The 13,549-nt window shown below is 42.7% G+C and overlaps 1 protein-coding gene across 2 annotated transcripts in view; it reads right to left on the minus strand.

The window, feature by feature from the left end:
* kdm1a (lysine (K)-specific demethylase 1a) overlaps positions 1–13,549 on the minus strand; it is a 90,177-nt gene that overhangs the window by 40,971 nt on the left and 35,657 nt on the right. For both annotated transcript variants that reach the window (XM_063035246.1, XM_063035245.1), the window contains 6 exons: positions 10,760–10,838; positions 10,372–10,464; positions 8,495–8,601; positions 6,947–7,028; positions 3,855–3,949; positions 704–721 (listed from right to left, as the gene is read on the minus strand). In XM_063035246.1, coding sequence (XP_062891316.1) covers positions 704–721; positions 3,855–3,949; positions 6,947–7,028; positions 8,495–8,601; positions 10,372–10,464; positions 10,760–10,838 — 474 coding nt within the window. The remainder of the gene's footprint in view (positions 1–703; positions 722–3,854; positions 3,950–6,946; positions 7,029–8,494; positions 8,602–10,371; positions 10,465–10,759; positions 10,839–13,549) is intronic.

Below are 13,549 nucleotides of genomic sequence, written 5' to 3' on the forward strand. Positions count from 1 at the left end.
GTTGGGTGTGACTACTACCAGAGGTCATGGGTTAAGGGTGAAAGGTGAGAAGTTTAAGCAGAACATGAGGGGAAGTTTCCTTACTCAGAGGGTCGGGAGAGTGTGGAATGAGCTACCAGTGGTGCAGGCGAGCTCGATTTCAATGTTTAAGAGAAGTTTGGATAGGTATGTGAATGGTAGGGACATTCAGGGCTATCGTCCCGGTGCAGGTCGATGGGAGTAGGTGGTTTAAATGGTTTGGCATGAACTAGACGGGCCAAAGGTCCTGTTTCTGTGCTGTACTTCTCTATGACTCAATGAGATGCACTCATGCAGACAGTGAGACCATTTCTGAGTCTCTAAAAAAACGTAAATTCGCCCATTTAGAAAGATATTGAGGTAAGAAAATTAAGGACAGGAAATAGAACTTCAAACACAAATGAGGAAGGAGTGACCTCCATCTTGATAGTCAAGTTATTTCCTATTTTAGTTCAACCCTGGTTTGCTCTTGGTGTACAACATTATTAGAAATACCCCAAAATTGCCTGCAGAATTATCGCAATTAGATAAAATTGATGCAAGTCAGATCGCCATTATAGTGTACACTTTGTGATTGTCCAAAATCCTAACAACCTCAAACGATTGCAGACATCTTACACCCCAAGTACCTGTTGCTGTCAGATTTCATTATAGATGCCTAATTAGTAAAAGTAAGAATACGTACGTTTGTGCATCTTTCTCCCTTCATTAGGATCAGATTCCAAACATCAGCAATGACATAGGAAAAAAAGCGGGAAAAATTTATTAGTGTCTTGACTCTGTGACCACATTTTTGAAGTATGTAACTTCTAAAGAAATAAAAGAAAATTCCTTATCACACCTCTCAGGATAACTCAAAAAACAAATTATCTGAAAAACCACCACTAACACAAGATTTAAAAAGCATCCATTTTGCTTCACACAAAACACCATAAAATAATAAAGAAAATTAATATTTGTTTCAGACAACATTGGTTGTCAATGAATTGGGGGAACTTCCGGTTTTTCCTCATATTGTGAGAGCGGTAACTTGGCATGCAAACAGCACTGTGAGGTGGCACGTCCAACAAAGCAGCCCTTGCTCGGTACTGTACTGTGATCTCCGGCCAGAATCCACATTTAGGTTTAAATCACTTGTCACTCAAAAGCAAAGGGTTGTGAATAAGCTCACTTGCAACTGACTGAGAATCAAAGCACTTCACATTTAATGAGCATGTCCAACACAGTGCAAACAGGGTTAAAAGGTTTAACTCAAGAATCTTAACAGAACTAACTAGTGAACATACAATTAGAATAATTATAATTTCGGAGCTGATGAGAAATCATACCATGAGGTTAAATGTCTCTCTCTCTCTATTGGTATACCATTTCAAACTCTTTGCCTTTACTTTATAAAAATCATAACACAATGTCCCCAATCTACAAAGGATATTATTATTATTCCTTAGATCTTAATTCTAGACAAACTGGAGGTGCCTGGCACAGTAGTGTAGTGGTTAGCAGAACTCTTTACAGTCCTGGCAACCCAGGCTCCATTCCCGCCACTATCTGTAAGGACTTTGTACGTTTTCCCTGTGTCCGTATGGGTTTCCTCCCGCAGTCGAAAGACATACCGGGTGGTCGGTTAATTGGTCATTGTAAATTGTCACATGATTAGGAAGGAATTAAATCCGGAGACTGTTGGGCGGTGTGGCTTGAAGAGCCGGAAGGGCCTATTCTGCACTGTATCTCAATAAATAAAGAAGGAAATTTAACGAAATAAATAATCTTTAAGATTTTCAGCTCTACAACAGAACTAGTTTATTATTTGGATTCTTACTACTTTTCAAATTGCTTTCACTAGCTTCACTTAAAAGCTGAAATATCAATAGAGGAAGACGGAGTAAATAAAATTCCTCAACATTGCGGACCTTTGGAGTTTAGGTTTAGTATAATCACTGATCTACTCTGCACCTTCAAAATATACAAAGAGCACTTAGGAAACTCTTAAATAGGCATGTGGAAAAATGGAGGATTACGTGGGACGGAAGGGTTAGATTGATGCTAAAAGGTCGGCACAACATTGTGCGCTGAAGGGCCCACACTGTGTTGGACTGTTCGATGAAAACGACTTTTTTTTTACCGTGCCCATGGTCTGCTCTCTATCAAATTATGGTATTGCTTTGCACTGTTGTAACTATATGTTATAATTATGTGGTTTTGTCAGTTTTAGTCTTGGTTTGCCCTGTGTTTTTCTTGTGATATCATTCTGGAGGAACACTGTATCATTTTTTAATGCATGCATTTCTAAATGACAATAAATGAGGACTGAGCGCCCTCATAATCTAATCTAAAATTCTGGGTAGCGTTGACTGCTCCACATGACGTCCCACAGAATCCTTTTGTTCAGATCTGTATTGCAATCGGTGTCAGTATGTGACAGGGTGAATCAATTTGATTTACAATTTACATAAGCAATTTTGCAGGTCACAGAAGGGACTGTAGTTTAAGCTCAATCGGGTGGTGAGGACAGCACCACACTGTGGGCTGAAGGGCATGCAATGTCTCGTAACGTACTCAGGAACAGCCACCCAAAGCAGGTTTAACCACAGTCTGTGAAACTGAAAACTCGAGGATTTACCTTTCAACAACAGGAATGTGAGAATGTTTTAAATTGCAGTCTGACAATTGTGGCGGATTACACACTTCAGAGAGCAAACAACCCACGCAAACATAAATACATACAGTATATACAAGCGGTGGACGTGGCAAACTTAAGACATCAGTTTAGAGAAATAAAATCTTTCTAACCAGAACATGAAAGGATTCGAGGTTCAATCGGACATTAAAACTTGATTAGAGCCAATATTAACAATCGGATGCTCTATGACAGTGTCAGTGCCTCTGTGAAGAACTGTCCAAAGAGTTAGGAGCCTTGTAGTGTTACTGGCTTGACCATCGAGTATCATTTTAGTATAATCACCGTTCTACACTGCACCTTGCTAATATACAGGGACATACTCGAGAACATCTACAGGTAGCAGCAACTTCCAGCAACTGATACTTGGGGTCTCCACAGAGTCCTGTGCAAAAATGGAGACTTCCCTATTAGTACCTGTACTGCACAAGCTCTATGCCATCCAGAATCAGCCTGGTAAAGAGGACAGTCGGGACTCAAGCTGAGTTGACAGCAGAGGCCAAAGTGGAAGCAGTAGGAGTCTCACACTATCCCATTGCAGCACGTTTCCTCTCTCAGAATTGGCAGTCAAAACTTCTACTTACAACCAGAATAAAAACTTCTCACATTGTTCACATTTTCACATTTTGCTTACACTGAAGTCTAGCAAGTTTTTGACTGAAAACCTCAGAAATGGACTTTTAGCAGAATCGGCTACAACCCTTCGATAAATAAGCTGTCAAGTCGTCACTTTTCTAAGAACAGCTGACTCTCAGAACCACACTGCAGGGCCATTTTCAGCAACATCCACACTAAGATAAGGACAGATCAGCAGGAAGTGATGCTGGACTGCCGGTAAATGGCACTTGACTAGCTTAGGAGTGGCTAGGAGACTGTGGAGATATCAACATTAGCCATTAAGATCATAGAAGATCAAACCTGCCCAGTGAACCCTCACTGTTGTCATAATGAATGGCTGGGCTGGCTCCAAATCTATCCAAGCACTCCAAGTCAAATACTGAAGTAATACTGATTCCTGAAATAGCTTGCTAAAATTCCTACAGAGAAGCACTCAGTTTCCACAGGCCGCACAGAAACATAGAGCAGATGTTTGAACAAAAAGCAAATTAATTAGATACAAGCAAGTATAGAAAATCATAATCCATCATTTTAGACTTACAGCCTGCCCATTTGCTTCATACAGGGGACATTTTTGTTTTATTTTGGCCAGTTCCATGTTTACTTGCTTGCTGACCACTGCCATCGGGTTTCCACCTGCAGAAAAATTAGTAATAACTAATAGGTAAGTTCTGTCAGTTTTAGAGTCAAGGACTTGAGAACAATAATTTGACGACTGAAAAGGAAAGCTCTTCAGCCTGCTCAGTGTAAACTTGTGCAAATGCATGGTCATGGTATTCAGAATTCCACACTTGTATTAGTGTAAAATGAGGGTTCTCATTCCCGACTAGTCACCTCTTCACGTACATGTACAGTACTATGCAGGAGTCTTAGGCACACAGCTCAGGTCCCCAAGACTTTTGTACAGTACTGTAATTTTACGTATTACACTGTACTGCTGCATGGCATAAGTGAGTGATGATAAACCTGATTCTGATATGGGTCTCTATTGTGGACTGAGAGTGGGAAGGGGCAGGGAGAGAGGAATCATGGTTGGCAAAGGGGGAAGAGAGAGGGACGCACTAGAAAGACATTCTGGAAGGATCAATAAACCAATTGTTTGGAATCAAATGACCTTGCCTGGTGTCTCAGGGCTGGGGTGTGTCTACACCCACACTACACACCCCCTGCCCCTGCCACTCGTCCCACACATCTCCCATGGTGCACCAGGCTCACCATTCCCAACATCCTTTGCTCTCGCCAGATTTACAAACTCAACTCTCTGCTCCATGTTGACAAATACAGGACTATGCAAAAGTCTTAGGCACTGTAGATATATATACGCAAGCTTAAGACTTTTTTTGCACAGTACTGTAGTTATGGAGGAACAGTCAGGATTGGAACCTGACTACAAGCCCTCCATGACCAAGCAATCATTAACATTCATGCATGAAGGGCGGCCATCAAGGCAACACTTCATTAGACCCCTGAAGGGCCAAGGAAACACGGGAGGCCAAAGACAACTTGGCGCATACCATAGAGGCAGAAATGAGAACCCTGAACCACGCCTGGGGCACAATAGAGAAGATGGCCAAGGGCAGACAGGAGATCGAGGAGCTTCATTGCTGCCCTGAACGCCAGCAGCATACCAGGCAGTACAGTCGGCCCTCCTTATCCGCAAGGGATTGGTTCCGGGACCCCTCGCGGATACCAAAAAACGCGGATGCTCAAGTCCCTTATTCAACCTTATTGCTGACTGACCTTCTGAGTTCCTCCAGCGCATTGTATTTCATTCTTCAAACCCTCCCCAAAGTTCTTCCTTCAGTCCTGATGAAGGGTTTCGGCCTGAAACGTTGACTAATCTTTTCAACTGATGCTGACTGACCTGCTGAGTTCCTCCAGCGCATTGTGAGTGTTCCCTCATTCAACCTGTCTAAATGCGGTGGACCTTAGGACCCAGCAGCACCCCGGCCTTTATTTAACCTATCTCAGTGCGGTGGACATTAGGACCTGGCGGCGGAGCTCTGAATCCGCAGTGTTTCTGTTCACGAAAATAATCACAATTAAAAATAAAGTGGAAATAATAGTGATCAGAAAGAGGTGAAACACCATCAGTCATTGGAAAAGCGTTAGGCAACAGTCGGTCAACAACTGGAACAATTTTAAAGGATAAAGTGAGAAAAGCCCTGCCCCGATGAAAGCCTCAATTATTACTAAGCAATGCAGTGGTTTAATTATTGGGTTTTGGGGTTTGGGGTTTTTGATCCTCCACATCAACCCAGCACGGATGGAGAGTGCGTTCGGGAGCAGGCTGTCACTGGATCAAACTTGGGAATTTCTGTTCCCGAGCCCGGCGCTGAAACATACGTTTCTTAAGTGTTTTATATGCATAGAAAGGTATATACTATATACTAAGACAAACATTTGACTAACTGACGCTAAATAATACCGGATGTACCTGTTCCAACTTACTTAGTAAGAGAACTTCTGTTTTTTTTCCCGATCCACAATAACCTACGCACGTCCTCCCGTATACTTTAAATCATCTCTAGATTACTTATAATACCTAATACAATGTAAATGCTATGTAAAATAGTTGTAATACTGCATTGTTTAGGGAATAATGACAAGAAAAAAAAGTCTGTACATGGTCGAACAACAAGTGCTGGAAGAGCACTTCCAGGTTTTCTCGATTCGCGGTTGGTTGAATTCACGCAAGCAGAACTCGCGGATAAGGAGGGCCGACTGTAACTAACTATGAAGAGTGGCTAGCTGGATAAGGTAGCATACATGACCAATAATTCAACAACTCCTGTGCTAAGTCGTTTTTTAATAAAACGGAAAAGCTGGGTGCAAATAAGAGAAAACATTTCTTTCCCTTGGTCAGACCCTTTCTGGAAGATTATTTTATACTGCCCACAGATACATCATGCAGAACAAAACTGAACCTTCAGAAATTCAATTATGACGAAAGGGTACATAAATTTGGTTTGTACACCCTGCAATTTATATGTTGGAAGGTGACCCAAGTTTAAAATGAATTTAAATCCATGGTTAGCACAACGTTTTACAGTACCAGTGACCAGAGTTCAATTCTCCCTGCTGCCTGTAAGGAGTTTGTATGTTCTCCTCCCTGACTGTGTGGGTTTCCTCTGGGTACTCGGGTTTCCTCCCACAGTCCAAAGACATTATAGTTGGAAGTTAAATGGTCATACTAAATTATCCCATGATTAAGCAAGGATTAAGTTGGGGGAAATCGCTGGACAGCGTGGCTCAAAGGACCAGAAAGGGCCTATTCCGCGCTGTATCTCAATAAATAAATAAATTTCCTGCAGTAGAGGAAAATCCAGAAAAGGAACAATTTTAAAATTGCAGTTCTCCACAAGAAGTGATACCTCAAAACACCTCACACATAAAATGATTTGGAAATTTTAAACTCCCAAAGTGTTGTATGTACTGCTCAACTCAAGGTGCCAAGTTACGATTTCATTAAGTTATCAAGGAAGTCACAATAGTTACATGCATGTTGTCGGATCAAGAAGCAAGCTTAAAAGGGGCTAAGACTGCCTGCCATTTAGTCTCATCCCCAAAATAAAGAGGGAGTGAGCAGTTAGGAAAGAAATGGCATACTTTCAAAAGCCAAGCAAAACTTACCAAGTCCTGTCACAACCATGGCCCCCAGATCAGCAACGTAGTTTCCCTTTCTGAATGTGGCAACACGTCCTCCAACACGGTCCTACAATTAAAGTGATGGTGCAGTGGTTAGGTGTCCAGTGAGTGTCTTCCCATACATAGCTAAAAATTAAATGGCTGGCTGCAGCTGACACTGCTAATTTGGGTTCAGCATTGTGACCTTATTTCAAGCCCTATGCCCAAGGGCATGAGCATCATCTTCTTTTATGTAGAAATCAAAGTTCAAAGTAAATTTTATTGTCAGAGTACATACATGTCACTATATACAACCCTGAGATTCATTTTCCTGTGGGCATACTCAGCAAATCTATAGAATGGTAACTACAACAGGATCAATGAAAGATCAACCAGAGTGCAGAAGACAACAAACTGTGGAGATGCAAATATAAATACGTAAATAGCAATAAATAACGAGCATGAAATAACAAGATGACTGAATCCTTAGAGTAGTTATCCCCATTTGTTCAAGAGCCTGATGATTGAAGGGTAGCAACGGTTCTTGAACCTGGTGGTGCGAGTCCTGAGGCTCTTACACCTTCTACCTGATGGCAGCAGCGAGAAGAGAGCGTGACCTGGGTGGTGGGGACCTCTGAGATGCTGCTTTCCTACAACAGCATTTTATGCAGATGTCAATGGTTGGGAAGACTTTACCTGTGATGTACTGGGCCAAATCCACTACCTTTTGTAGGACTTTCTGTTCAAAGGCATTAGTGACCATTGGCGAAATCCTGCTGACAGTTGACAAAGCTACTTATTTTACTTCATCTTCTTTCAAACATGATTCTACTACTAATTTGCGTGCAATTGGAACCTGTAGCTTATATTTTGATGGTGTGATTTGGGGCCAACTGAGTGATCTGGTGCTTTGCTGTCTCCAAGGGAGATCAATGAGGTTTGGAGTGGAGTGTGCAGCCTGGAGATGGGGCACGAGCCCTTGATTGACTCCATTGCTTCTCTCTGCTTGAGGCATCAAGCAAGGTTGAAATCGACAAGGACGAGAGCAGAGGATAGGTAGGTATTTAGCGCCATCTGCCTGCATTTGTCCGGTTTTCCTCTCACTAGCTGCTGTCAGAGGAAAGTGCAAGAGTCTTGGAGGTTCGCGTTGCATGTGTTCCTGGATTCAGGTTACTTTATTTTGCTGTTTTTGAACAGTTTAATTGGGGCAATCGATGCACACTGGAGTGCTTCAGTAAAAAGAGCCACTCGGTAAAGAGCCTGCCTTGGCTAGCAGCAGCTTAGCACTGAACTGAACTAAACTGAATACTACTGGTTTGATGTTTGATATTCTATGTGTTGTTCACTTGGTTTTTGCCACTTGCACAATTTACTCATTTTTTTTCTTGGGTGTTTATTTTCTTGGAATGGGCTCCATGATGTTTCTGTGTTTCAAGGCTGTCTGTGGGAGGACAAATCTCAGAACTGTATTCTGTATACATACTTTGATAATAAACGTATTCTGAATCAAACTTTCCGTGTTAGGTTTATTGGGAAGCAAAGAAATAACCTTACCCTTGCCTCCAGAACAGTGACATCCATTCCAAAGCTCTGTAACTGGCGAGCGGCTGCCAGACCCGAAACGCCAGCACCTATGATTATCACCTTCCCAGTCTTCTTTGCTATGAATCAGATATTATTCCAGTTACCAAAGAAAATACAGATCAATCAATATTAAAGGCTGATATACAGTACAGATTAACAGCATGCCCTTAACAAGTAATTGTTAATTACCATTTACCGCCTCCCCCCCCAAAAAAATCCATGACTTTTGCACTGATTGCACCCCTTTCGCACCCAATCCATTCTCTAGAACTGAGTAAGACAAGTTTGCAATCATAACAAACCTTTTGATTCCAGAGTGATTTTCTGACTTTCTAATCCCCCTTCCAATTGAAAGTACTTGTTTTTAATCACCATAAAACGGCTAGTTTGCAATCTGGCTCAACTCCAAGTACAGTAGAATCCCTTCAGCACACCTTTTTTAAAAATTTTCTCACTTATGTCCCTTGACCTGTACCGACTCCAGGTGCATCAATGTATTAGATACAAAATTTACATCCTTCTGTTCAAATTCTTTGCATTCCAAAAAGCTCTTCTGAGAAAGTACAGTAGTTCCCCCTTATTATGCCCATCTGCACATCAACAAATTCTTCTGGCCATTACTGCAAACCATGTTCCGTTCCCAAATTCTGGAACCCTATACTAATATTTTTTCCATCTATTACAAGGACTACTTATTCCAACACATCTTACTTTGGTTTGTTTTAATCTGATATCGCTCTCTCTCTCTCTCTCTGGCTATCCATCCCATAGGATGATGATGGTTCCTTTCAGTCAGTTAGTGGGGTTTGGATACCCCACTCCTCAGAAAGGAACAGTGTGTGCGTGAATGGATTTTAGGTGAGTAGGGGGTTACACAGGTCCAGACCCACCCTCTCAACATCCCCTCCGGATCCAGTGGCATGGTGGGGTCCAAGACGGCTGGGGGAAGTTCTGTTGCAGTGAATGGCCAGACCAAGCTTCGATGCAAGGGATGCCTTTTCTGCGCTTCACGGCACGTGTCTGCTAGATGGCTGTTGACCCTACGAGAGGATTCATCCGCCCTTTGACTGGTCTTGTTTTTCGTCCTGCAGGGTGTTTAGCCACCTTCCTCACCAGGCAAGCCTGGTGGGGGAGCCGGTTTAGCCGCCGACCACCCAACCATGCGACAGGTAGTACTGGGTTACATGGTACCAGTAGCACTCAAGACGAGAGCTTTAATCTGATATAAAGTCGTGTCAAATCATGGGATGTTTAAGAATATAAAACGGAGGAGAAGAATTAGGCCATTTGGTCCATCGAGTGTGCTCTGCCATTTGATCACGGCTGTTCTTTTTTCCCCTCTTAACTCTATTCTCCTGCCTTCTCCCCAAAACCTCTGTCGTCCTTATTAATCAAACTCTGCTTTAAATGTACCTGATGACTTGGTCTCCACAGCTGTCTGGAACAGATTCACCACCCTCTGGCTAAAGAAATTATTCAACTCTGTCCTTCTATTCTGAGGCTGTGCCCTCTGGTCCCAAACTCTCCCATGATTGAAAATATCCTCTGCACGTCCACTCTGTCGAGGCCTTTCAATATTTGGTATGTTTCAATGAGAACATCCCTCCACCCCTCTCATACTTCCAAGCTCCTAAATTAAATCAAGCTGCTAGATCAATGGAAGCAGCTGCCACTATTGTTGAAATAAGTAAATAAGTCTATTTGAATAGTTGTGATGGCATGACATGTTAAAAGTGGCAAACAAAATCCAAGCAATATTATCGATATAATTAAATCTCATGAGTTTTCTTTTTATAATGAACTTATGCCAAAAAACAAACAACTTGCAGTTTTGGACAATCACTTACTTGGAAGTGGTTTCACCCGCTTGTAGATGCCAAAATTAATTAGCCCGTGACGCTCCAAGTAGCCATGTATCCTGTGAACCAGTACTGCATCACCTAAGACAAAGAAGAAATGACAATGTGGGCTCAGACAAATCAGATTATCAAAATGCAACACACATGTTTACATGCTTACTTTAAAAGTGACCAGGAAAATCGCTGGTACAGTTTCATATCCAACAATTTTCTCTGAAAAATTACCAAATTAAATTGTCGCTTTGACAGTCACAAAAAGAATCTGGAGATTAAACTGTTTTCCTTCTGTGCTTACATTATATAAAGAATCGTGCTAACTTTCTACAACTGAAGGTTCTACAGCCTTGCAAGTTCAGTTAAAATCACTCCAACTTACTGTTGTAAGGAGACTCCAGTTGCTGGTGAGTTACCTCAAAGGTCAACTGCACCTTTGGGTTGTCCAGCCAGAGCTGCAACTAGTTAAAAGGAGGAAATACAGAAAATGAATGTTATATTTAACAGACGTGCATCTTGTCATAAAGAGGACAAATAACCAACACACAAGATAGTTTTCTTTCATGCTCCAGTTCTCGCCATCATCCAGTCCCATGATATTTACGTCTGAAGCAAGTTTCAAAAGGTTATTCAATCTAAGGGAATATAATCTACTTTTAAACTCCCTCAAATAGCCTCTGACAACCACCTCTAGCTCCTTGTCCTCACATGTCACTTAGCTCTCCAACAAGGGGTACTGGTCACAACTGAACTACCCTTAACTAGATTCCAGATAACAAACACTTTTACTGCATTCAGTGCAACATATCCTAAGCATAGACCAAAACGGATTAGCAGATTTATCAATTGATGCTTAATATTGTTCCCAGATAGCCCGTTGTACATATACAACATACCCTAGTGCCACAATTTGGGTAAATTGGACAAGTGGGAAATTTTTCAGCAGCTACAATAAAAGCTCCTCCAAGAGGCTGATAATCTTGTTATAGGGTTTGGAGGTTTGCCCAGAGAGCTATGCTGGGTGGAGTCGAGGCTTTATGCTTCGGCTCTTGATCAGGTCACCCATGCCAAACAGGTCAAACAGCAGAGGCCAGGCTAAGAGTGGACCACCAGCCCTCCAGGTTTGGGGGTTCAGCTCAGGGCTAACAACCCTGACTGGCCTAATAAAAATTGTTATTGGAACAGCAATGAGGAATCCTTCTGTATCTGCATACGACAGTATTCCTTAATCTCTACTCAGGATTTGCATGACTGACAGTAATGAAAACTGAGAGGAAGATGCTGGCATGATAAAGGAATCCCTGAACATCACCAAGACGAAAACTGGTTTTTGGAACGTACAAGCCATGTATGCACTGGCAAGCTGGCACAAATAACTGCAGGAATGTATCGTCACAATCCACAGACAGAAATGAGGACCTTCATTGCTGCTCTAAATGCCAACAGCCTAACGGACAGCAAGTACAGTATAAACTGGATAAATATGAAGTGATCCTCCCCATAGGAAAATGAGTATCATTTAAATGCCAAATAATTGGGAAATATTTAACTCACAAAAGGACCTGGTAAACCAGATACTAAAGCAAACAAGAAGGCAGAAAGCAAATGTTGTGCTAGTTTTCATTGCAGGAGTTTTAAGAATAGGGACATGGATACCTTAGTACAGTTTATACAAGATCATGGTGAGTTTGTTTTACTTCACTGAAGAATCCAGATTAATGCCTCAGATGGTTCATTCGTTATGTGTTGCATAGTATGAAGAAGGTAATTGTGGTCTTTCCATGACCATGATTGTTCTTGGCAATTTTTTTTCTACAGACATGGTTTGCTGTTGCCTTTGTCTGGGCAGTGTAAGATGGTAAGGATGGTAGGATGGTTGCAAGGGGCAACACGGTAGCATAGTGGTTAGCACAATGCTTTACAATACCAGTCACGCAGGTTCAAATCCCACGGCTGCTTGTAAGGAGTGTGTAGATTCTCCCCAAGATTGCATGGGTTTCCTCCGTGTGCTCTGGTTACCTCCCACAGTCCAAAAACATCCAAAGTTAACTGGTCACTGTAAGTTCTCCCATGATTAAGCTAGAGTTAAGTTGGAGGTTGCTGGGCGGTGCGGCTCGAAGGACTGGAAGGGCCTACTCCGCGCTGTATCTCAATAAATCAAAAAAAAAGTATGAGCAGAGATTGAGTCATCAGAAGAATGAGAGGGGACTTCATTGACAAAATTGTGACAGGGCTAAACAGACATAATGTGGGGAGCCACTTCGAAGAGGGTTACAATCCCAGTATAATGGAGTAAGACATTCAGTACTGACAAGACATTTCCCTTTACAGTGGTGAACAATCTCTGAATTCACCAGCACAGAAAGCAGTCAAGGATAAGTCTCTGAATACAAGTAAGTGTTATACTTTAAGGCACCAAGTGCATTAGCAAAGAAGAGTACACTGAGGGCCAATGGCCTCCTCCAACTCCTGTTTACTGTGTGCTCTATCACTTCACACAAGACTGTCTTGTGGTAGAGCTCTTGGTCCACCAGTCAAAACATCTGCTCAGGCTGCGTGGCAATTGCTGTTGTGCCAGGATTGCAGTGAGGAACCCGGCTCACATCGGTGCTTTTACCCACTGCTTGGCGTGGCAAGGCAGCCTGCGAGGGCTGTAGGTGGGCTGGCTGGGGCACACAGCAGGGTCATTCAGCACCAAGATGGGGGCTCAAGGCAACATCCTGTCCAGCCTGACACAGGCCATTGCTGGGGGCTGGAAGTTGATCATCATCATGTACCACGACGTATGACATAGGTGATCATGGTCTTCCATCCTTCCCTCATCTGCGAAAGGTCACAACCGGTGGGGAATACACCCTTCACGGCGCTGTTCCCATTCCTTTCTCTATCCATGACCGTGATTATTTTTGGAAAATTTTTCTACAGAAGCGGTTTGCCATTGCCCTCTTCCGGGCAGTGCCTTTACAAGGCAGGTGACCCCAGTCATTATCAATACTCCTCAGAGATTGTCTGCCTGGCGTCAGTGGTCACATAACCAGGACTTGTGATGTGTACTAGGTGCTCATACGGCCGTCCACCTGCTGCTCCCATAGCTTCACTTGACCCTGATCTGGGCGGGGGGGGGGGCGCTAATCAGGTGCTACACCTTGCCCAAGGTTGACCTGCAGGCTAG

The sequence above is a fragment of the Mobula hypostoma genome, chromosome 28 (genome assembly GCF_963921235.1).
Source record: "Mobula hypostoma chromosome 28, sMobHyp1.1, whole genome shotgun sequence".
NCBI lineage: Eukaryota > Metazoa > Chordata > Chondrichthyes > Myliobatiformes > Myliobatidae > Mobula > Mobula hypostoma.